Source organism: Stegostoma tigrinum, chromosome 22, assembly GCF_030684315.1.
Source record: "Stegostoma tigrinum isolate sSteTig4 chromosome 22, sSteTig4.hap1, whole genome shotgun sequence".
NCBI lineage: Eukaryota > Metazoa > Chordata > Chondrichthyes > Orectolobiformes > Stegostomatidae > Stegostoma > Stegostoma tigrinum.
In genome coordinates, this window is record NC_081375.1 from 16,008,980 (window position 1) to 16,035,270 (window position 26,291).

At 43.2% G+C, this 26,291-nt stretch overlaps 1 protein-coding gene across 1 annotated transcript in view; it reads right to left on the bottom strand.

The window, feature by feature from the left end:
• Window positions 1–26,291, bottom strand: part of LOC125463872 (dynein axonemal heavy chain 17-like) — a 364,283-nt gene that overhangs the window by 165,994 nt on the left and 171,998 nt on the right. Inside the window, exons 27-29 of the mRNA XM_059653668.1 lie at window positions 23,040–23,188; window positions 16,877–17,159; window positions 9,289–9,462 (exon numbers count right to left, since the gene is read on the bottom strand). Of these exons, the coding sequence (XP_059509651.1) occupies window positions 9,289–9,462; window positions 16,877–17,159; window positions 23,040–23,188 (606 nt within the window). The remainder of the gene's footprint in view (window positions 1–9,288; window positions 9,463–16,876; window positions 17,160–23,039; window positions 23,189–26,291) is intronic.

Below are 26,291 nucleotides of genomic sequence, written 5' to 3' on the forward strand. Positions count from 1 at the left end.
CACAGCCAAGCGACAGCCTCCTCATTTGCTGAATTTAAGCTGATTATTCCACCACCTAGAACTTTGAGGATACAACTTTGAGTATGGGCTGCACTGTTTGTGTCTCTTCATGAATATAAAAAAGGTTTGTATGAGGTCCTAAAAGGGGACAGATTAGTTGCCCAGGGCCTTGACTTGTCCTCAGCCTGTTCAGCATGGACTATTCCTGCCATGGAAGTTCAAAGGCTATCATTTTACGCTTGTTTGCTATTTGCAGGAAGATTGCTTCATATGGGGCATTGAGATGGAAGTTGGGCAGTACTCAGCTTGGTCATGTCATTTTGGAGTGGTGAGTGAGGTACAGGAAGGATAGTTCCAACCAGATTATGGGTTCTTGTCAATTAGCATCAGTTGTGTAGGAGACTAATGTTTACGAGTACAAGAAGCCAGTGGAAAGATGTTGAAGGGAAAGGCCCAATTGTGATGCATATTATTGCATTCAAGAAGATGTGTGTGTATAAGTGATGATCTATATAGAGTATTACATTTTGGAATCAAAATATAACAAATACATTTTTTTCTATAATTACAGAAAGCTGGTGCACTATAGCTCTCCCTTATACTTTCCACTTTACTTGATTGGCAAATTCTCATCTCTATCTTTTTCCTGCTCTTTATGAAAGTTTGTACTCATTTTAACTTTCAGGCTTGACTAGACTTTCATCATGTGGCTTCATCATCCATGAGATCAATAAAGAATGTACAGACATAGGCCGTAGCCATGTCAATTATGTCTTTACCCCACAAACATTGCTTGTTCACTTCCCAGACTTAAATCCTTTAAATTCTCTACTGGATAACAAGTTGGCAATGGCCTCTTGCTGCATGTCTAATTCATCCCTTTTCTAGTCTTTTGTTGCAGTTACAAGGATGCTAATAGGAGGCTTTTCAGTCAGGAAGAGACTTTTATGTTCAAGCAAAAATGTTTTCCCTCTTCTCTGGTTTGTTTTCTTCAATATTTTTAAATCTCTGTTTTTCCTGATCCTGTCAGATCAAAATTTATTTAATTCTTTGCAAGCAATATTGCTTCAATGTTTTTGAATCTTTGATTCTTTTTTTCTTCTCCAATCATGTGGATGTTGTAAATAGCCTTCTCAAACGAGTCAAGTAAGCACTACTTCTGCAGTTTTATTCAGAGACCAAACACTCACAAGTATGGTTGACCATTTTTCTAAATCTTCCACTCACTGGGCTTTGCTTCAACTCAAATAATTGAAACTGTCAGACTTTGTCACAAAATAACGAAGTGTGGAGCTGGATGAACACAGCAGGCCAAGCAGCATCTCAGGAGCACAAAAGCTGGCGTTTCGGGCCTAGAACCCCTGATGAAGGGTCTAGGCCTGAAACATCAGCTTTTGTGCTCCTGAGATGCTGCTTGGCCTGCTGTGTTCATCCAGCTCCACACTTCGTTATCTTGGATTCTCCAGCATCTGCAGTTCCCATTATCACAGACTTTGTCACAAAGTAAGCTATCACCCTCTCTCCCTTGGCCTGCAAGGGGATTCCTCAGTCACTATTAAATCCAACTGAGTTCTGATGAACTATTTCAAACTTCATGGGTTGTATTAACCTTGCAGAGTTTTTGTACCTTTTTAGCCGTCTGCAATTCTATAGGTTCTTGCCGAAATTGTTCAGTCTGTTAAGCCTCCTTGGCCTGATCTTGAGTTAATATCTTCCAATTTGTGAGGAAATTTCCTAGCATGCAAATTTCAATTACATGCACTATCACTAGTTGATTAATGATTGAGTTCGCTGTACAAGTCAATTGTCACTAATAGTAGCTCAACACCCTCACCAGTTAGTTCTCTGCCTAACATTCTGGAATTTGTCCTGTTTCTGTATGGGAAATCCTCAATCCTGACTGCAAACAACTAATTTTCCAGGCTATGGTGAATTCCTTACTAGGCTGTTTAGAACCACTATGGGCCATTCCCCTTCACATACAAAATCCTGAAAGCTTTTAGTGCCTTCCTAAGAGCTTACACAAAGCATTAGGACTTCAGTGACTGCAGACACAAATAGCGTTGAAAGATTTCCTGTGGATTTTCTTGTATAGCTAAGAATTATTTTATATGGTGTGTTTTTCTACAAATAAATTGTCAAAGCTTATTTGCAGCTCAGTCTTCTACAAATTTGCTTCTAAAAGTTGGAGATTATTGTCTTCTGTTTCTCCCCACTGTCCTTTCCCTAAGTACATAGTTTCTTTTACTGCTGATCCAGAATAATTGACCTGCTGTGATTCGGAACTCTGACTCAGTTCAAAATCCTTGTCTTTTATGTCAGCTGCATTTGCTGAGGTTGTTTGTTTCTCAGGTGCATTCCAGTATTGAAAAGGAGACATTTTTGTACTTCTCTAATAACATCAACTCTTTTGACTGTGTTCTGTTCTTAAAGATTGTACCATCATGGTCTGTTGATTCCTTCAAATTCCAGATACTTTTGTGTAGGTTTCTTGTGTGAATTTCACAACCTGACAATATGTGTCTCTCATGAGTTTATAGGTATTAAGAATTGTATCCTCAGGCTATTTGTAATAGCTATCCCATCAGGGGACTGGGTGAACAAGATCTTTGGCTTTTCCTGTCAACTTGGCCTGGATCATCAGTGCCACCTTCCCTCTGACACAAATGTAACTGGTATGTTACCTTTTCAAATGCTGGAAAGGAGGATCGTTTCGTTTTGAATATGGTGACAAATTTGGAGAATCTTAAGACTTTGAGGCCTAGCTCAAGTTCGCAGAGGTTTTAGGTAGAGCGAGATTTTCCTTGGCAGCTTCAAACTGATCTGCATTCTTGCAGTGCCAACTCCAACTTTCATAGTTAAATATTCCTGTCCACCTGAGGCTCTTTTTCTCTGGTTCATTCTTTTGCCCTCTGAGCTTAGAGTTCTTCCTCCTTTTCTGTAAATGGTCATGTCTCCTTTTCTTCCTGAGGTTGTGTTCCCAGCCCACTCTTTTTCAGTCTTTAAACTCCGCTTGGGCTAAGTAACCTAATCTGGCTCTATTTATGCTTCTTTTAATTATTATGACTGGACAAAATGCAAGATGTTCAACTAGCATTCTCAAGAGATCATGCCTCTTTCACTGAGATCTAAATGCTACCTATTTAGTTTGGCTTTTAACCATTCATTGTCTAATGATGCTAACCTATGAATTTAAACTTTCCTGATTCAAAAACTTTTGTGTCTAAAGTTATCAACCTAAGTTATTGTGAGTACTGTTGAAAATAAAACTTGCTACTGTAACTTCTAGTTTGGCTTCAAAGTTCCAGATATTGCAATGGCCAGATAGTTGATGGAGCAGCAGAGACTGGAATTGCATATTTGGACCATGCAGAATCCATAGCACAGCTGATTCTGTTGGAATTGTCTAGGAAAGTGAAATTTCTAAAGGGCAATTCCCTTTCTTGAACCCTCTGAAAAATCACTTGAATTTGAAGACTTCACAAGTTTCCAAGTCAGTTAAGCATAGTACATTCTTGCTCATGAACGGTTAGAAGTTTGAAATCTTTCTCCAACTCTTGGGTGGCTATTAAACTGTCCCTTAATTTACCAATGATCACATCCTCATTATTCTATCTCCTGACACCCAACACTCAAAAAGTGGACCACACTAAGCCATCCCTGACCCACTCATGACCAAACTTAATCATCTTTTCACCTACGAACTCAATGATGCCAGACCCAACAACCACACTTCATGACCTAAATCAACATAGTTCTCCTTATTATTCTTTTCTAAAACACCTTGGGACTTCTTTGTGTGTTAAAGGTACTACGCACAAAGTACAAGTTGATATTGTCATACTCCCTTTCCTATTTTTTTTCCATTCTAGCTTCTTATTTTATAAGGGCAGCAGTTTGTGCTGGAGCTTAGTTCTGTACGAAATAGCTATCCTCAGGCACTGTATAGGTCTGAATAATAACTATTATCTGCTGGATGCAAGGGAGGCAGGCAATCAAAATCAAGCCTGATCCTATTCTCTATTAGTGAGGTGGTATCCATCTTGTGGTGTCAAGTTTCTTTCTCCTCACACCAGACTCATGGGTGATTAGAAACTGCTCCACTTTGCCAGTTTTGTGCTTCCCTTTTAACCTCTCATCCTTTATCTACTCACATGACCTGTGTTCAATAAATATTGTTCACTTTTATGTTTCCATTTTCCTCCTGCTCCTTATCAATCTTTAATGATTCCCTGTAAAGTCCCTGAGCACATCTCAGTTCATTTTATTTCTTCCCTTTTTCTTTGTTCTTCTTTTCCTTCTAAGTGCTGTATTTATTTGTAAAATGTTGCTTGTTTGGATTTTTAAGAAGTGTCTAAGATCTGTTTTATTATAAAAACCAAAAGAACTACAGATGTTGCACAGCAGGAACAAAAACAGAAGTTACTGGAAAAACTCAGCAGGCCTGGCAGCATCTGTGAAGAAAATAATCAGTTAACATTTCAGGTCCGGTGACCCTTCCTGAGAACGGCTTCATTATACATGCTACTTGGTCTGGACCAGAATTAATTGTGTATTTTCCGGGTTCCAGTCTGTGTAACATTTTACTTCATGTTTTATCTAATTCTACAGTGTATATGAAATAGTCATCAAGCAATTTGATCCAGAAAATCGAAATGAATTTTCTTCTTCTGAGTCAGAGATATCAGGACACAGTGTCAACATGACAAGTAAATTAACAAAGTGTGAAGCTGGATGAACACAGCAGGCCAAGCAGCATCTTCGGAGCACAAAAGCTGACTTTTCGGGCCTAGACCCTTCATCAGAGAGGGGGATGGGGAGAGGGTTCTGAAATAAATAGGGAGAGAGGGGGAGGTGGACCGAAGATGGATAGAGGAGAAGATAGGTGGAGAGGAGACTATAGGTGGGGAGGTAGGGAGGGAATAGGTCAGTCCAGGGAAGACAGACAGATCAAGGAGGCAGGATGAGGTTAGTAGGTAGGAAATGGAGGTGCGGCTTGAGGTGGGAGGAGGGGATAGGTGAGAGGAAGAACCAGTTAGAGAGGCGGGGCCGAGCTGGGCTGGTTTTGGGATGCAGTGGGGGAAGGGGAGATTTTGAAGCTTGTGAAGTCTACATTGACACCATTAGGCTGCAGGGTTCCCAAGCGGAATATGAGTTGCTGTTACTGCCACCTTCGGGTGACATCATTACGGCACTGCAGGAGGCCCAGAATGGACATGTCGTCTAAGGAACGGGAGGGGGGTGTTAAAATGGTTTGCGACTGGGAGGTGCAGTTGTTTATTGCAAACTGAGCGGAGGTGTTCTACAAAGCGGTCCCCAAGCCTCTGCTTGGTTTCCCCAATGTGGAGGAAGCCACAACGGGTACAGTGGATGCAGTATACCACATTGGCAGATGTGCAGGTGAACATCTGCTTAATATGGAAAGGCATGTTGGGGCCTGGGATAGGGGTGAGGGAGGAGGTGTGGGGGCAAGTATAGCACTTCCTGCTGTTGCAGGGGAAGGTGCCGGGTGTGGTGGGGTTGGAGGGGAGTGTGGAGTGGACAAGGCAGTCCCGGAGAGAGTGGTCTCTCCAGAAGGCAGACAAGGGTGGGGATGGAAAAATGATTTGGGTGGTGGGGTCGGATTGTAGATGGCGGAAGTGTCGGAGGATGATACGTTGTATCCGGAGGTTGGTGGGGTGGTATGTGAGGACTAGGCGAATTCTCTTTGGGCAGTTATTGCGGGGATGGGGTGTGAGGGATGCATTGCGGGAAATGCAGGACACGCGGTGGAGGGCGTTCTTGACCACTGCGGGGGGGAGGGGGGGGGGGGTAGTTGCGGTCCTTGAAGAACATGGACATCTGGGATGTGCTGGAGTGGAATGCCTCATCTCGGGAGCAGATGTAGCGGAGGCGAAGGAATTGAGAATAGGGGATGGAATTTTTGCAGGAGGGTGGGTGGCAGGAGGTGTATTCTGGGCAGCTGTGGGTGTTGGTGGGTTTGAAATGGACATCAGTTTTTAGCTGGTTGACTGAGATGGAGACAGAGATGTCCAGGAAGGTTAGGGATGTGTTGGAAATGGCTCAGGTGAACTCGAGGTTGGGGTGGAAGGTGTTGGTGAAGTGGATGAACTGTTTGAGCTCCTCTTGGGAGCAAGAGGCAGCGCCGATAGAGTCATCCATGTAGCGGAGGAAGAGGTGGAGTTTGGGGCCAGCGTAGGTGCGGAAGAGGGACTGTTCCACATAACCTACAAAGAGGCAGGCATAGCTTGGGCCCATGCAGGTACCCATGGCCACCCCCTTTGTCTGTAGGAAGTGGGAAGAATCAAAAGAGAAGTTGTTGAGGGTGAGGATGAGTTTGGCTAGGCGGATGAGGGTGTCGGTGGAGGGGGACTGGTCGGGCCTGCAGGACAGGAAGAAGCAGAGGGCCTTGAGGCCATCTGCATGAGGAATGCACGTGTATAGGGACTGGACATCCATCGTGTAAATGAGGTGTTGGGGACTGGGGAATTGGAAGTTCTGGAGGAGGTGGAGGGCGTGGGTGGTGTCACGCACGTAGGTAGGGAGTTCCAGGATCAAGGGGGAGAAAATAGATTCCAGATAGGTGGAGGTGAGTTCGGTGGGGCAGGACCAGGCGGAGACAATGGGTTGACCAGGCCCGGCAGGTTTGTGGATTTTGGGAAGGAGATAGAAGCGGACAGCGGAGGCTGTGGGTGGGAGGTCACCTGAGGTGATGAGGTTGTGAATGGTTTGGGAGATGATGGTTTGGTGCTCAGGGGTGGGGACGTGATCCAGGGGCAGTAGGAGGAGGTATCGGAGGGTTGCCGTTTGGCCTCGGCAATGTAGAGGTCAATGCGCCATACTACCAAAGCACCACCCTTGTCCGCAGGTTTGATGGTAAGATTGGGGTTGGAGCAGAGGGAGCGGAGGGCTGCCCGTTCTGCGGGGGAGAAGTTGGAGTGGGTGAGAGGGGTGGAGGCGTTGAGGCGGTTAATGTCTTGATGGCAGTTGGAGATGAAGATGTCGAGGGAGGGTAGGAGGCCTGGAGGTGTTGTCCAGGAGGAGGACTTGGTTGGAGGTGGGTGAAGGGGTCAGTGGCAGGAGGGTTGGGCTTACGGTTAAAGAAGTAAGCGTGGAGGTGAAAAAACTGCTCTATGTCCAAATGTGACTGGTATTCGTTGATGTGTGGGTGGAGGGGGACAAAGGTGAGCCCCTTGCTAAGGACTGACCATTTGTCTTGCGTCAGTGGGAGGTCTGGGGGGATCGTGAAGATTAGGCAGGCCTCAGTGAGGCCGTCTTCTCTGGGGTTGCTGGCTGTGGAGGCTGTGGGCAGAGCGATGTTGGCGTCGGCTGTGGGCGGGGTTCCGTCGGCGTCAGCTGTGGGTGGGGTTCCATCGACGGTGGGCGGAGTGCCGCTGGCTTCAGCAGTGGGCGACGTCCACCATCCTGATGTCCATTTCAAGCCCACCTACTCACATAGCTACCTAGAATACGTCTCCTCCCACCCACCCTCCTGCAAAAATTCCATCCCCTATTCCCAATTCCTTCGCCTCCACCGCATCTGCTCCCAGGATGAGGCACTCCACTCCCGCACATCCTCGATGTCCACGTTCTTCAAGGACCACAAAATACCACCCCCCCCCCGCACTGAGCGAGAACGCCCTCCACCTTGTCTCACACATTTCCCGCAACACATCCCTCACACCCCGCCCCCGCAATAACGCCCAAAGAAAATCCCCCAGTCCTCACATACCACCCCACCAACCTCCGGATACAACGCATCATCCTCCGACATTTCCGCCATCTACAATCCGACTCCACCACCCAAGACAGTTTTCCATCCCCACCCTTGTCTGCCTTCCGGAGAGATCGCTCTCTCTGGGACTCCCTTGTCCACTCCACACTCCCCTCCAACCCCACCACACATGGCTCGTCCCCTGCAACAGCAGGAAGTGCTACGATTGCCCCCACACCTCCTCCCTCACCCCCATCCCAGGTCCCAAGATGACTTTCCATATCAAGCAGATGTTCACCTGCACATCTGCCGATGTAATATACTGCATCCACTGTTCACATTGTGGCTTCTTCCACATTGGGGAAACCAAGCAGAGGCTTGGGGACCGCATTGCAGAACACCTCCGCTCGGTTCGCAATAAACAAACTGCACCTCCCAGTCACGACATGTCCTTAGACGACATGTCCATCCTGGGCCTCCTGAAGTGCCGTAATGATGTCACCCGAAGGTGGCAGTAACAGCAACTCATATTCCGCTTGGGAACCCTGCAGCCTAATGGTGTCAATGTAGACTTCACAAGCTTCAAAATCTCCCCTCCCCTAAAACCAACCAGGCACATCCTCCCTTCCCTAACCTGTTCTTCCTCGCACCTATCCCCTCCTCCCACCTCAAGCCGCACCTCCATTTCCTACCTACTCACCTCGTCCCGCCTCCTTGACCCGTCCATCCTCCCTGGACTGACCCATCCCCTCCCTACCAATACTTTCCTCTCCACCTATCTTTTTTTCTCTCCATCTTCAGTCTGCCTCCCCTCCTCCCTATTTATTTCAGTACCCTCTCCCCATCCCCCTCTCTGATGAAGGGTCTAGGCCCGAAACGTCAGCTTTTGTGCTCCCAAGATGCTGCTTGGCCTGCTGTGTTCATCCAGCTTCACACTTTGTTATCTCGGATTCTCCAGCATCTGCAGTTCCCATTATTTCTGATGACAAGGCAATTAGCAGGGCAGCAGCTTATCCCCAAATTCTTTCAGTTTTTTATGCAGCCCAGGTATTAACCCGAAATGAATCAAGGTCTTATATCCATATTAGACAAATTTCAACTAGTTTTCAGGTGCTACATGATCTGATAGCATTACTGGAGATCACTGAATAAATCAGTAGATGTTTGTTTTAATTTATTGTGATATTGAGCCAGAGGACCAGGGGACATATTCTTACTTCCACATCAAAACTCCACTGATTGCTTTTCCCTCTTTAGACATTTAGAAGGGTTGGACTGGTAAACAATATTACAATGTGTGATTTGTCCTTGCAGCTCATTGCATTAATTTAAGTGATGCCCAAGGATAAATTTGGGATGGTCCTTAGCCGTGACATTGTAACATGCCTTGTTTTGGATACTAACAAATGAAGGCTCCACTGAGCATCTATTAGTAGAGTCCCACCAGAGTTTCAGTAAAAATAACTTACTCAGATAAGCAATTAGAACTACAACTTCTTGACTATATATGACATAGTACTATAGGAAGACAGTAAACGATTACTTTTAAAGAATGTGTATGTTTTCTCAAGTACCTGGAGTGGTAAGTCAGAATCCAATTCAAATGCGGGTACCTTGTCTGTCCAGGGCATAAATCTCTTTGATTCTGAATCAATGTAATAGTCAAAGACAGTACCTTGGGATGGGAACTTGACAGATTTAAATTCATTCACCCACCATTTGCTGAATTCTACACGATAATCCACAAGCTGGAAAAAGAAATTGTCCATTTGAAAGAAACATATATTTTATAGTTTTCCGTAAACACACAGATTACTAGACTGATCAAACAACCAAAACCCAAAAAAATTATAGGCGTCTAGCGAATCAGTTTTATATTTTTTATCGTACATCGGAGCAATAATTCAAAGCATTAAATTTTAAATAATAATACAGACAGCATGAAGATTTCTTCCTTTTTAAAAAATTAAGTTCAACCACTAACACATGCAGGAATTGTTGGCATCTTACATAGGATTAACAAGAAAGAGTTCTGTCGTGATTGTATCGAGCTAAGTCAGGTCAACCACAGAATATGAGTTCCCTGATTGGGGAAGTTAATCTGATCCAATCAGGGAGCTCTGGCTGACACATAAAAATAGGAGTGTGAGAGATTCTTTTCACTCTGAGAGGTGACTCTGAGGAATTTGGATCAGTGTCAAGGACTGTCCATGTGTAAATAAATGGTGATGGATTCCAGCTTCTGTGAGGTTATTACAGAGGCAATGAGAGAAAAGCATGCTCCTGAGAAAGTAACTTGCAATAACCATCTTTGAGTTAGGATAAGCATTTCTGGCATCATGTCATTATTTGGGAAGCTTGACTCATTCAATCCTGCCGTCAAAAACTGGGCCCAGTATATGGAAAGAAGCCATTTCCGTTGATCAGGCAAATGACATTGGGGCAGATGAAAAACAATAAATAATTTTGCGAAAAAGCTGTGGATCCACAATTGATTATTAGGAGCTGAACTCTTCCTGGGCATCAGATAGTAAAGACGTTCAAGAGTTGACGGATTTAATTAAGGAATATTATGGCAACCACCTCGTCTAATTCTGAGACACTGTCAGTTCTACTTGGCAATTAAAGAATAAGGGGAATCTGCACCGGGATTTTTGACTTGGTTACGGCAACTGGTAGAGGCATGCGACTTTGGTATAACCCTTAATGATATGCTGAGAAACTGTTTAGTATGTGGGATTTATAATGTAACTATACAAAAGCATCTACTAGCTGAAGTCCAATTGGACTTCAAATAGGCAGTATAATTGGCTTTATGACTGGAACATGAGGTAGATGGAGTGTATGATTTGCAGGGTTTTCTGAAGGAAAAGGACACTGTCACCAGTCTGACTGAACATGGGGAACATAGCCCCAATCAGAACATATCATGAACAGAGGGACTCTCTATCAGCCCACAGAAAAAAACACCAAAACAAAACCAAGCCTCGACCAAATAGTTAAAATTTTCTTCCAAATCCAGGTTGGCAAACCACTGTCGTTGCTGCCAGTATGTGGACTTGAGTCAGCAGAAGACTCCCACTTGATCTAAATGGAGTAAGAAAACTCATAGGCTCGTAACCAGGAGGCTGCACACCCTGGAAAGTCCACCTACATCTGGTTTGGAACAGTTAAATTGCTTAGCAATATCCAAATTAGTATCAATCAAAATAAACGTCTGGTTAAATGGTGATCAGAGAAAATGGGAACTGCAGATGCTGGAGAATCCAAGATACCAAAATGTGAAGCTGGATGAACGCAGCAGGCCAAGCAGCATCTCAGGAGCACAAAAGCTGACGTTTCGGGCCTAGACCCTTCATCAGAGAGGGGGATGGGGAGAGGGTTCTGGAATGAATAGGGAGAGAGAGGGAGGTGGACCGAAGATGGAGAGAAAAGAAGATAGGTGGAGAGGAGAGTATAGGTTGGGAGGTAGGGAGGGGATAGGTCAGTCCAGGGAAGATGGGCAGGTCAAGGAGGCAGGATGAGGTTAGTAGGTAGGAAATGGAGGTGCGGCTTGAGGTGGGAGGAAGGGATGGGTGAGAGGAAGAACCGGTTAGGGAGGTGGGGACAAGCTGGGCTGGTTAAATGGTCACCAGTTTCTAATGTAGGTCAATACCAGCGTAACAATTTCAGAAATCGCAGAACAAGTTTGTGAAATGGGCAATACCAGTCATACTGGTTGTGAAATCCAACAGTATGATTTGCCTTTGTGGGGATTTTAAACAAACAGTAAACTGTTTGTTGTAGCTCGATAAAAATACAAACCCATGCATAGAGGCCATCTCCGCAAAGCTGGCAGGAGGGTTGTCATTCACGAAGCTGGACAGGCACCACATGCACCTCCCAGTCGCAAACCATTTCCACTCCCCCTCCCATTCTCTTGATGACATGTCCATCATGGGCCTCCTGCACTGCCACAATGATGCCACCCGAAGGTTGCAGGAACAGCAACTCATATTCCGCCAGGGAACCCTGCAGCCATATGGTATCAATGTGGACTTCACCAGTTTCAAAATCTCCCCTTCCCCTACTGCATCCCTCAACCAGCCCAGTTCGTCCCCTCCCCCCACTGCACCACACAACCAGCCCAGCTCTTCCCCCCCACCCACTGCATCCCAAAACCAGTCCAACCTGTCTCTGCCTCCCTAACCGGTTCTTCCTCTCACCCATCCCTTCCTCCCACCCCAAGCCGCACCCCCCGCTACCTACTAACCTCATCCCACCTCCTTGACCTGTCCGTCTTCCCTGGACTGACCTATCCCCTCCCCACCTACACTCTCTCCACCTATCTTCTTTACTCTCCATCTTCGGTCCGCCTCCCCCTCTCTCCCTATTTATTCCAGTTCCCTCCCCCCATCCCCCTCTCTGATGAAGGGTCTAGGCCCGAAACGTCAGCTTTTGTGCTCCTGAGATGCTGCTTGGCCTGCTGTGTTCGTCCAGCCTCACATTTTATTATCTAGGCACCACATGTATTTGCAATTGTGGTCAGGCAAGGATTCCCAGAAGTATGCCACAATTAATATCCATAAGGGTTTGTATCAATTTACAAGACTGCCATTTGTGGTGTCATCAGCCTGGACCCTTTTCCACCAGACAAAGGAGAACATGTTACAACTTTGACCCCAGGTTACCATTTACTGGATGGCGTGCTCATAGCCAAGAAGACCAATAAAGAGCACTTGGAGAACATGGATATATTGTTTAAATGTCTCCCTGAAGCCAACATACACCTTAGAAGGGAAAAATACGTGTTCCAGGCATCCAAATGATCTACTTGGCTTCAGAGATTGCAAGACCAGATTACACCCATTGAAAGGTAAAGTGATGGCAATAAGAAGACCCCCAGCTCCTACATCTGTACCTTTGCATAGGTCTTGCCTTGGGTTGATGAATTATTACGGAAAGTTCATACATAACAATGGCCTCCATCCCGGTGCTTTTGCATCAACTCATTAACAAGGGTCAATATTGGAAATGGTTGCATAGCTAAACCATAGCCTTCAGGAAAGTGAAGAAACAGCTATCATCCTCTACAATTTTGGCACACTATGATCCCAAGTGAGATTAAGTATTGATACGCGATGCCTCCCCATATAACATTAGAGTAGTCTTAGCTCACAGGTAACCCAATGGTGAGAAAAACCCACCAGCCCATGTATCCAGGATTTTGGCTAATGCAGCGTGTAAAAACGCCCAGATAGAGAAGGAAAGTTTGATAGTGATATTTGGAGACAGGAAGTTGCACCAATACCTTAACAGATGTAAATTTGTAATAATAACCTACCTGATCTACTTAAAGAGGAAAAGGCTGTGCTGCTCATAGCTTCAGGCTGAATTCAGTAGTGGGCTCTAAGTGCACATTCCCACAAGTTGGAACACTGCCCAGGAGTAGCTAATGAGGATGCATTCAGCCACCTCCCACTAACAAATACGGCGCCTGTCACTGAAAGAGTCCATATTGGTTTTAGGTTTTCTCGACATACTTCCTGTCACAGCTGACGATATGAGACTTTGGATACAGAAAGATCTGATTCTGGCAAAACTGAAACAGTTGGTGGTGATGGGGGAAACCAAAGGGCTGTCACAATCAGAACTGAAACCTTTTTGGATTTGGAGAAACCAGATCATGGTAGAGGATGGCATACTATTATGAATTAGAATCAGAATTAATCTTTACTATCACATGTACTCAATGAGTATGGTGAAAAGTTTATACGTCGCCAAATACAGTCCAAATTAGATACAAAGATACCTAGGTATAACTTCTTTAGTTACAAGATCTTAGACAACAGAGAAATAAAATGTCCAGCCTTGTAGAAATAAAAGTTCACTACAACAGACCATGCTGGTAGCGAGCTATTATGGGGAGCAAGAATGAATGTCCCAAACAATGGTGGCCAACAGACACTGGCTGAACTCTACCAGGGTCATTCAGGGGTTTCCAAAATGAAGACGTTGACAAGAAGTTACGCCTGCTGGCCAGGTTTGGATGCAGACATAGTTGCAATAATGGAGCAGTGTACATTCTGCCAACAAAGACAAAAATTACCACCAGCTGCTCTCCCCAAATCATGGGAATGACAAGGTAAATCTTGCACTCAGTTACATGGCAACAATGTCAGTCCTTTCAATGGCTCAATGTTCTTAGTAATTATGGATGTCCACTCAAAGTGGCTGACAATGCATAGAGTTTATTCATTAAGCACAGGGCCGATGATAGAAATACTGTGTGCGTATTTTAAAATACATGGACTCCTGGAAGTATTGGCGCCATATAATAGACCATTCCTTCCCAGCAGGGAATTTGCGTACTTCATAAAGTCAAAAGATATTCATCATAACAAGGATAGTTCTATACCATCGATCATCCAATGGTCTGGCAGAAAGAGCAGTCCAAGCTTCGAGGGCAGGCTTAAATAAACAGCCTACAGCTTCACTAAATACCAAACTGTTCCTATTCCTATTTGATTATAGGATCACCCTTCATGCAACTGCAGGGATAGCTCCAATGAATTGCTAATGGGGAGAAGATTCTGCATGAGGTTAAATCTGATCTTCCCACATCTGGGGTGGGGATGATGAAACAGCATTAAGAATACCAATAATGGATACAAGACACCCTTAAGCGAGAGAGACAGTTTACTTTGGAGACAAAGGAGGTTGACAAGTGACCTTATCGAGGTTTATAAAATCTTGAGGGGCACAGATAAGGTGACTAGCAAAGGCTTTTCGCTACAGTGGGGTAGTTCAAAACAAGGGGGCATATTTTTAAGTTCAGAAGAAAAAGATTTTAAAAGAACCTGAACGGCAACTTTTTCACACAGAGGATAGTGCATGTTTAGAATGAATAGCCAGGGAAAGTGGTAGATGCAACTGCAGTTCCAACATTTAAAAGACATATGGGTAGGTAAATGAATAGGAAAGGTTTAGAGGCATACAGGCCAAACGCAGGCAAGTGGGGCTAGCTTAGTTTGGGAAACTTGGTTGGCATGGACAAATTGGACTGAAGACTGTTTCCATGCTGTGTTACCCTATGGTTTCACAATTAATTCCCTATTATATCTGTCGTACAGCCCTCACTGGCTGTACACTCACATAAAAATCTCTGCCCATGCTATGGTGTTCTGACCTGGCAACCTGACATGTCAGATGAATCCTTGTGCAAGACTCTCGAAATGTGCGTTCTCCCCTTTATTGGGGATATGACATGAAGAGTATTGAAACATGGCCCTGTCAATCTTAGATAAAGTCAGTTTGTGGACTCCTAGGCTGTGTGTAATTTTTTTGAAGAGTCCATGTTACACATTTATACAGGTTATGCAAAAATGCTGCCCCTGTTTTATTCTTTGAAGGGCCTGCTACACAGCATTTAGCTGCGTTTCAGCTTTACATTTTTGATCTTCATCTGCATGATGCAAAAAAGCGTCAGGCAGATTAGAAGAATCCCTTGTGTATCTTCTTCTGGGCCTGGCCAAGGTGGCCATTAACAGGTCTAGGTAATAGACTGTGCAGGGGTTCTTTAGACTTGACTCCCTGCCTGTCTGCCATGGTAAGTTTGGGTCCCTCCAGAACAGGAGCACAGCATCTGCTGGTACACTTAAGGCGAACTCCAACCAGTGGCCTGCAGAAATGACATTTCAGTTTAATGTAACTTCTTTATGTTGATGTGACTTTTGCTACTGTGCTCCACTAAGGAATCTTCAAAATTTAATTTAAAGAACAATGAAACTGTGGGACCAACGTTGACCAATCAAAACCCATTTGCTTGAACGAGATAAAATTGGGCTCAGATAATATTTATCAGCAAAAAGACAGAAGGTACTTATTTCTCGATCATGCAATTTGTTCTTGAAACATGAAAGAACTTTCGTTGACACACTTACAGCAATAAGAAGCCCTTGATGTGAAAGAATTACAAATTATTCAATCTGATTGATATCTTGATGGTTGTTGATCACAAATGCAGATTAATGCAGTTGATACACATGACAGCCTGGCGTAAGGTTCAGACAAAATCTCAAAATTCCCTCTCTAACAACAATGGGTGTTGGCACCACCGCAGCAGTTTAAGGAAATGGCTTACCACAATTTCCTAAGGGCAATTAAGGTCAGGGAATAAATCCTGACCCTGTTGATACCCACATCATGTGAATAAATGAGAAAAAAGCTCATAGCTGAATAAATCATATGGAATCCTTAGAAAGATATTTCCTTTCTGCAAACTTGTTCCGCAGATTGTCTGTTCAGGAAGCAATTAGGGAAACAACTAAAAGGAGTCAACCTGTCATTTTCATTATCAGCAGTGTACTCCAAAAAGAACAATGACTCACCTTACATGAGCAGCTCTTTTGTGAATTGCTGCACTTCAGATTCCCCTTTCCATCATATATCACTCTTAAAAGATCATAGAGAATATTTTCAAAATAATTGATGAGCCAGACACACCAAAGGCAGTGGGCCAGAAATGCCATGCATCAGCATAGCTATAGCAGATAGGGTTGAGAAACATATAATGAACTAATCCTCTAGCTTCAGCTTGAGGAATATTTTACTTTCAGCTCTTATGCTAACAAATAAAGCAGCAACTGCATGACTGTTAAAATCACAAAATGGTAATCTGAATATGCTTAAAAAAAAGCAAACACTGTCGAATTTTTAAAAAGTGAAGTTCTCTTCAAAACCACAAGAAATTGGCATGGTTGTGTTGGCTTCTGGAATAAACGTGAGTTTAACATTCAAATCAGTCTGAATCTGAATTTTAAGAGCCAGAATGATAAAGGAAATCCTATCAGTTTTGTGGCAGCTGTGATGGAAGTTTGTGCTGTTCTTGAGAGTGCACTTAGTAGTACAGTACTTGAGTATTGCTGAAAAGAACACATTTTTATCAAAGCCTTTCAGTTTATACTCATCAGGGCTTTGGCAAAAATACCAAAATATGAGGGAATAACATTTTCCATCATGTGGAATGAATGTGATGATTGTTTACTGACAATACTCTACAAGCAGAAGAATCTGATTCACATTGAAAGTACAAAAACACAAATGAAAGTACAAAAACACAAAAAAAAGTACACTCAAACTCACTTCAAACGGAGACACAAAATAAAACTTGTCAGGCCTTACCTGATCTTGGAACATAGTACCTCCAAAACCCCAAACACAAGTAAAAACAAAGTACAATTCATAGAGTTCTTTGGGAGAGTCAGCGGGTGTATTAATTGGGGTCAGAAGACATTCCATCAAATGGAGTACTGTCTGCACCATGGTGATCTCTGGAATTGGAGTAATCATTTTAAATCCTGTACGTAACTTTTCAAGGCAGGTAGGCAAGTATTTATCAAATAATATCAGAAGATTTGCTTTTTCTGATTGTACTTCACGGCTCTCAATCCAGCTGGCTACAACACTGGAGGAGAAAAGGAAAATTAATTTATTTAATAATGTAATACACCAAGCAAAAAAAAACATTTTTTTGAGTTTAACATTCCCAAGTATATCTTTGTTTTCACTATCTTCTGCTAATGATGCCAGATATTGGGTTAAAAATGCTATTTTGCAGTGCCCCAAAATCAGTCACTAATTGGCCTAGCGTGGTCTTAATATGGTAGGCAGGAAGTATACAAATATTTCCATCCTGAGCAGACCTGCTACATTAGATACTGTAATCACACTTACGTCAAGAGCACAATTAGAATTGTTTAAAAGATTTAATGTCGTACTTAAATAAAGGTCGTAACCTTCTTGAAGGATATATTTTTAAAAAGGTTTGATCAGCCCTGTTCTTCATTCACTATGTGCTAAACATACACAGAGAATGTATACTTAATTGGTGAGACATATAATAGCTTTAACCATCCCTGCAGCAGTAAAAGGAAAAGATGATACAATAGGATCTGGAGAAGGAGGAGGTTGTCACAACACTAAAGTCATGTGCCTCTCAGGGATCATCACATTGGATTAAAATCACCCATCACCATCACCATCTGTCCATAGTCCATATTAATGGCACTTGCAACAACATCCAATTGTCTAATCACTAAATCTATATGGATCTTGCTCTTGCTTTTTTACAAAAAATAAACACTAATCCTAAATTCAGAACAAAACATTTATAAACCAATTCAAATACATCTTTTCAAATAGGCAACATGAATAATTACTACTTGCTCCTTGTCAGGCATTAGTCCTTGACTTATTTACTTTTCCTATTCATTTGTGGGATATGGGTGTCACTGGCTGGCCAGCACTTCTTGCCCATCCTTGGCTGCCCTTGAGAAGGTGATGGTGAGCTGCCTTCTTGAGCTGCTGCAGTCCTCTGCTGTGGGTTGATCCATAATGCTATCAGGAAGGGAATTCCAGGATTTTGACCCAGTGACAGTGAAGGAACTGCAATATATTTCCAAGTGAGGATGGTGAGTTGCTTGGAGGGGAACTTTGGTATGGTGGTGTTCCCACTTGTCTGCTGCCCTTTTCCTTCTGGATGGAAGTGGTCATGGGTTTATAAGGTACTGTCTGAAGTTCTTCGGTCAATTTCTGTGGTGCATCATATAGATGGTACACACTGCTGCTAATAAGCATCAGTGTGGAGGGAGTGGATGCGTGTCGATGTAGTGCCAATCAAGCATGCTGCTTTGTCCTGGATAGTGTGAAGCTTCTTGAGTGTTGTTGGGGCTGCACTCATGCAGGTAAGTGGGGAGTATTCCATCACACTCCTAACTTGTGCCTTGTAGATGGTGGATAGGCTTTGATGAGTCAGGAGGTAAGTTACTTGCCACAGAATTCCCAGCTTTTGGCCGGCTGTTGTAGCTGCTGTGTTTATGTGGCGAGTAGTTGAGTCTCTGGTCAATGATAACACACATGATGTTGATAGTGGGGGCTTCAGTGATGGTAACACCATTGAATGTCAAAGGACAGTGGTTAGATTGTCACATATTGGTGATGGTCATAGCCTGGCATTTGTGTGGTGCAAATGTTACTTGTCACTTGTCAGCTCAAGCCTGGATATTGTCCAAATCTTGTTGCATTTGAAATGGTCTGCTTCAGTATCTGAGGAGTCACGAATGATGCTGAACATTGTACAATTATCAGCGAACATCCTCACTTCCAACCTATGATAGATGTAAGGTCATTGATGAAGCAGCTGAAGACATTTTGGCCTAGTACTCTAACCTGAGGAACTCCTGCAGAGATGTCCTGGAGCTGAGGTGATTGACATCCATCAACCATGACAATCTTCCTCTATGTCAGATATGACTCCAATCACCTGAGATTTTGTCCCCGGCACTGATTGATTCCAGTTTTGCTAGCACTCCTTGATGCCACACTCAGTCTAATGCAGCCTCGATATCAAGGGCTGTCACTCTCATCTCACCTCTGGAATTCAATTTTTTTGTCCTTGTTTGAACTAAGGCTTTAATGAGGCCCAGAGCTGAATGGCCCTGGTGGAACCCAAACTGGACATCACTGAGCAGGTTATTTCTGAGCGGGTGCTGCGCGATAGCACTGTTGATAACACCTTCCATCACTTTACTGATGATTGAGAATGGACTGAACGGACAATAGTTGGCTGGGTTGGATTTGTCCTGCTTTTTATGCGCAGGACATACGTGGGCAATTTTCTAATGTCGGGTAGATATCAATGTTATAACTGTACTGGAACAGCTTGGCTAGGGGAGTGGCAAGTTCTGAAACACAAGTATTCAGTATTGTTGTCCGAATGTTGTCAGGTCCCATGGCTTTTTCAGTATCCAGCGTCTCCAACAATTTCTTGATATCATATGCAATGAATTAAAGTAGTTGAAAACTGGTATCTGTAACGATGGGGACCACTAGAGAAGGCCAAGATGGATCATCTACTTGGCACTTCTGGCTGAAGATGTCTGCGAACGCTTCAGCCATAACTTTTGCACCGACATGCTGAGCTCTTCCATCATTGAGGATGGGGATATTTGTGGAGTCTCCTCCTCCAGTGAGTTGTTTAATTATCCACCACCATTCACAACTGAAAGTGGCAGGACTGCAGAGCTTAGATCTGATCCATTGGTTGTGGGATCACTTAGCTCTGTCTATCACTTTCTGCTTTCGCTGCTTGGCATGAAATTAATTTGATGGCTTCACCAGGTTGACAGTTCATCTTCAGGTATGCCCGGTGCTGCTCCTGGCATGTCCTCCTGACTCTCCATTGAACCAGGGTTGATCCCCTGGCATGATGCCAATAGTTGAATGGGGGATATGCCGGGCCATGAGGTTATAGATTGTGCTAGAGTGCAATTCTTCTGCTGTTGATGGCCCATAACACCTCACGGATAACCAGTCTTGAGTTGCTAGATCTGTGCCAAGTCTGTGCCATTTAGCACAGTGATAGTGCCACACAACATGATGGAAGTTATTCTCAATGTCAAAATGGGACATCATCTCCAAAAGAGCTGTGCAATGGTCACCCTCACCGATACTGTCATGGATAGATGCAACTGCAGCTGACAGATTAGCAAGGATGAGATCAAGTATGTTTTTCCCTCTTGAAGGATCCCTCACCATCTGCCACAGACCGAGTCTAACAGCTATGTCCTTTAGGATTCAACCAGCTCGATCAGTAGTACTGTTGCTGAGCCACTCTTGGTAGTGGACATTGAAATCTCCCACCAAAGTACATTTTGTGCCCTTGCCATCCTCAGTGCTTCTTTTAAGTGTTGTTCAACATGGAGGCGTACTGATTCATCAGCTGAGGGAGGATGGTAAGTGGTAATCAGCACTAAGTTTCCTTGCCCATGTTTAACAGGAAGCCATGAGACTTCATGGGGTCTGTAGTCAATGTTGAGGACTCCTAGAGCACAATCTCCTGATTGTATACCACGGTGCCGCCATCTCTGCTGGGTTTTTCCTGCCAGTGGAACAGGGCATATCCAGTGATGGTGATGGTGGTGTCCAGGACATTGTCTGTAAAGTACGATTCTGTGAACATGACTATGTCAGGCTGTTGCTCAACTCACCAGTGAGACAGCTCTTTCAATGTTGACACTAACCTGCAGATGTTAGTGAGGAAGACTTTGCAGGATCGTCAGGGCTGTTTCTGCCGTTGTCTTTTCCAGTGCCTAGGTCGATGCCAGGTGATCAGGTCAATGTCGGGTGATTCACCTGGTTTCATTTCTTTGAAGCTTTGTAGCGATTGGTACAACTGAATGGCTCGCTAGGTCATTTCAGAGTGCAATTGAGAGTCAACCACATTGCTGTTGGTCTGGACTGACATGTAGGTCAGATCCGGTGAGGGTGGCAGATTCCCTTCCATGAAGAACATTCGTGAACCAGATTGGTTTTTCTGACAATTGGCAATGATTTCATGGTGATCAGTAAATCTTTAATTCCAGACTTTAAAAAAAATATTGAACGCATTTGCTGTGGTGGGATTCAAACCCAGGCCCCCAGAACATTAGCTGGGTTTCCTGGATTAATAGCCTAGCAATAAAACCACTAGGCCACCACCTACCCTATTTCAGGTGGTTCTTTCTCTAATGCAGTCCTCCTACAAAGCATTTTCTCTGTTGATTGGGAGATTGAATTGTGTTGAAATCCAAGGACATTTCAGATGGCCTTCATGCAGCTTTGTGATCAAAATCTCCTGAGTACAAATTGAAGTATCTTAGCCTGGACCAAAAGAATTTTACTCAGCTGGCTATGTGCCACTAGGAATGAATTCAGAAGAATGTAAGGCAGACATGCTATAATCTTGAGAGATGCTGATGGAAGAAGCTGCAAATCAGTGTCAGTAAGGTAAGTAAGTAAGGAGATAGGATGGGTCAAGGAATAGAGTATGTAAATAAATAGGATGGGTGAGATAAGTGGATAAAAGTGCAGTGCATAAGGTGTGTAGAGTGGTACATTGTTAGTGTTGTAAGTGGATAGGTTGATATGTGGAAAGGGTAGCAGGTAGATAGGGTGGTAGGTGAATAGGGTGGAAGGGTAGCAAGTGAGCTGAAAGTAGGTGGGCAAGGAGGAGTTAGGTTCCTTTGGATTGGTAGTTAGGACAGGAAGTCAGGTGGTAGTGTCTGATCAGGAGGGAGTCATGGGGTCGGTGGAATCTCTAGGGTAAGTGATTAGAGGTATCATTGTGCAGTTTATATCTCTGACTGTAACTCTGAATAGGAGATATTTTCTGAGGAGAAGGGGAATTGCACATTGAAAGTACAAACTTCATGGACTATTTCCAAGGGAGTTTTTACACTGGGACATCTGAGGGATCCCGATGCATTTTTCCTGGGTATCTGATTTCCAACTATCCAGACACCAGAAGATACGGGTTATGGTAAAATGTGGCCGTGATTGCAGGAAAACAAAAGCAGAATAAGGTGAGTCTTTGGGGTAGTTTGAGCTTTACGATCAATGAGACTGAAAGTAACACAACTGCGCACTGAGAGTAACAGAACAGTATTGTTACCATAATGAGGAGAGCAAGTGAAAAAATGGTAATGTCACTAGACAAGTAATCCACAGGCTCAGGCTAATGCTCAGGGGGCACATCTGCTGATGGAATTTAAATTCAATCAATAAATCAGGAATTAAAACCTAGTCTCTGGAATGGTGACCATGAAAACATATCATGCATTGTCTTAAAAATCCATCTGGCTTATTGAAACCCTTGAGGAAGGAACTCTGCATTCCTTACATGGTCTGGTCTACATGTGATTCTAGACCCACAGCAATGTGATTGACACATTGGATTTTGGATCAACCTGGTGAGCCACTCAGTTCAACAGCAATTAGGAATGGGCAATAGATGCTTGCTATGATATCCTTATTCTGTATAAGTGTAAATTACTGAGATATAATCATTGGAGTAGATTGCATTAGCTGTAATCTCACTATTGGATATTAAATGCTTTCTGAGAACATTGTAACAATCACCTTACACACTCTGGAGCGAAGTCTGGGGTCTAGCACATTTCCAGGACCTGCATTTATTAAAATTATATCCTAGATCTTCCAGTTACTCGATAGTCGGAGAAGGGGTATATTCTGACGGATGTGGCGAGGGGTCCCTTGGAATTCCCAATGCAGTGACCAAGCAGGAATTGCCTAAGAAGTTAAACTTTTGATGAGTTTTCAGCCAGTGTCTGAAAAACTCCAAAGAAGTCTTCAGGTTTGGAGTGCAATGACAAACCACTCCCAAGAAAATGGTTCAGGATGAAGCATTAGCAGAGAATGAACCAAGGAATTGTTTTAAAACAGGCCATACATTTATCTATATTTTACAATTTGCATTTCATTTAAGGATTAAAAAAATGCAACTTACGGGTTCCAGCCAAGATCGGCTGGATTGATGTAGAGTATTCCTGCCCGGGACACTGTAGCTGGTGTGGCTGTCCTCAGATGACTAATCTCAAACAGTAAACGCATTGTGGGATTCAGTGGAATGCGCTCATTGCTGGCAAGTGTTAAAACCTTCATGTAAGTTAATTAAAATAAATTAATTAGTATTTAATCTGAAACACATAAACGTTTTTGCTTTGTACAAATATATATTAAACATTAAAAATATGGTCAGATAGTTCAATTGGCTGGACAGCTGATTTGTGAAGCACAGTGATGCCCAATAGCGTGGGTTTATTTCCTGCACACGGTGAGTTTACTGTGAGGAACTCTCCTTCTCAGTCTCTCCCCTCATCTGAGGTGTGATGACTCTCACATTAGACCACCACTAGGCATCTCTCTCTATTATGAGGGCAGCCTACAGTATGGTAGAACTCTGGCAACATTGCCCTTTATATTGAACATAGAGGTATCAGATCCTGTGAGGCAAAAAAAACCTATCTCCTCCTCGTTTTGTATCTAAGTACAAATACAATGCTGGCAAATTTTCTACTTATAACCAAAGTTGCAGTTCTGTAAAGCAAAGGAAAGGGAATAAATTCTGCCACGTAATTTTGTTGAAAAATAAAAGCAAATTTATTCTTTTATGTTTTAAAAGCATTTTGTTACGGGAAATTTCATCATACTTGATGGATGAAAGGTGATTATAATGAAAAATATTGTTTAGTGATTAAAGCAAGTTTCAGAAGAAATGGAGAATAACTTTGACGCTTTCAAGGGATAGTATTGACATGTTACTTTATACATTTAATAGTGGCACCATGATGTGGTCTTGTTAATACTGCTGAAGTGGTTTTATTACCATATATAAGTATTTTTAGAATGATTGTTCAAATTTCAACCTGATTATCCTAAATTGAATTCATTGAAAACTACTTTCACTGCCATACAAGAGTAACCTTTACAACAAATCAAAAATCTTTTGAATTGAAATAACTTTTAGATTGTGGAACCCATACCTATGCATGTAAGAATATTAACATAAATTAAACACCTTTCTTACACAGTAAAATAGGTAGAAACATGATACTTTGATTGGGGCAAGAGTCCAGCTTTGTGGATGGAGCCTGATTCTTGAATCAGCTTAAAATATCAGAGAAGCAAGCAAGCAAATATTTTCAGTGTATTTCCCAAATTGCCTGGATGAGTACAGCTCGAGCAACCCTAAGGAAAAGCTTGACACTATTGAGGACAAAACAGCCATTTGATTTGTGCTATATCTGGGAACACTCAGTCCTTCCTCTACTGACACTCAACAGCAGCATTTTGTACTATCTACAAGACGTGCGGAAGTAAATTCTCCAAGGCTCCGTCCAGAGCATCTTTCAAATCCTTGACCATTGGGAAAAGGACAAGAGCAGCAGGTACAAAAGGAGCACTATCACCTGCCAATTCCATCCAAGCCACTCAATATCCAGATTTGGATATATATCGCCTTCTTTCAGTGTCACTAGGCTAAAATCCTGGAATTCCATGCACAACGACATTGTGGGTCCTACACGAAATGGACTGTACTACTTTAAGTAGACAGCACACCACCAACTTTCAGGGGCAATTAAGGATGGGCAATAAATGCTGCCCACATTATATGAGTGAATAGACAACCTATTTTAAAAAAATTAACATTTAAGCTACCCCAATCTTTTGTGCTGGTTTGACTGTTTCTACTAGAATGCATTGATATAAACATCCATATGTCTGCCGTACAAATTAGGAGCAGAAATAGACTATCCAAAACCTCAACTTTACTCCATCATTCAAAACAAAACAAACTGATACTGCTATTATAATATTGTTACACTGAAATCCTAATTCTATGTTGCAAATTCCATGTAGTGAAAAAGGGGGCCCTCATATCTTGTGGGATCTCTCCCTTACATTGTGTGCCCCGACAAAATAGAATCAGATAAGTACATGTGATAATGGGAACTGCAGATGCTGGAGAATCCAAGATAATGAAATGTGAGGCTGGATGAACACAGCAGGCCCAGCAGCATCTCAGGAGCACAAAATCTGACGTTTCGGGCCTAGATCTAGGCCCGAAACATCAGCTTTTGTGCTCCTAAGATGCTGCTGGGCCTGCTGTGTTCATCCAGCCTCACATTTCATTATCTCAGATAAATACAGCTCTGTTTGAGAAGTTACAAATAGAAGCAGGAGTAGGATCCCATCAGGCCGGCTCCACCATTCAATATGATGTTGGCAGCTCATCTATCTCAATTCCATATTCCCACCCTCATGTATTCCTTGAAGTCTTTAGCATCTAGAATCTAGGTTAAAAATTTTCAGTAATTTTTCCTCCAAAGCGTTCTGAGGTCAAGAATTCCACAAATTCATCGCCTTCTAAGTGAAGAAATTTCTCATCTCAGTCCTAAGCGGCCTAGCTTCTATCCTGAGCAATGTTCCCCATAAGCTACATGGCCATGCTCGGAGCTACCTCCAAGGTTCTGCACATTCTGATTGGCATGCCAATGCACTCTCTTCAGTTTTAAAAGTCATTGCTGCACATGGACCTCTGAAGTCTGTGTGCTGCATAGGAGTATTAGAGGGAACATTGATCCTTAGATCATGGCCCCTGCTAGTCTCTGGTAGGTGAGTGGATCTTTGGGGGAAATATCATCCTTGCATCAAATTTGTCTAGCCCTGTCAGAATTTTGTATATTTCACTATGATTCCTGCACGTTCTCCTAAATTCCAGCAAATACAGGTCTGACTGATTAAATCACTCCTCATGACAATCTGACTAGGAATCCTTCTGGAATTTAGAAGAATGAGGGAGAATCATGTAGAATGATATAAAATTATGAGAGGAATAGATAAGATAGAAGCAGGGAGGTTGTTTCCTCCACAGGCGAAACTAGAAGTAGGGGGCAGAGCCTCAAAACAAGGGTGAACAATTTTAGGGCTGTATTGAGGAAGAACTGCTTCACCCAAAAGATTGTGCATCTGTGGAAGTCCCTGCTCAGTTAAGCAGTTGAGGCTACCTCATTGAATGTTTTTAAGGAAAGGATAGATAGATTTTTGAACAGTAAAAGAAACAAGGCTTATGGTGAACAGACGGGTGAGACAATGAAAAGATCAACCAGGGCAGACTTGATGGGCCATATTGACTACTCCTGCTCCTATTTCTTATGTTTTTATGTAAATCTGTCTGCACTCTTCTATGGCAAGTAGA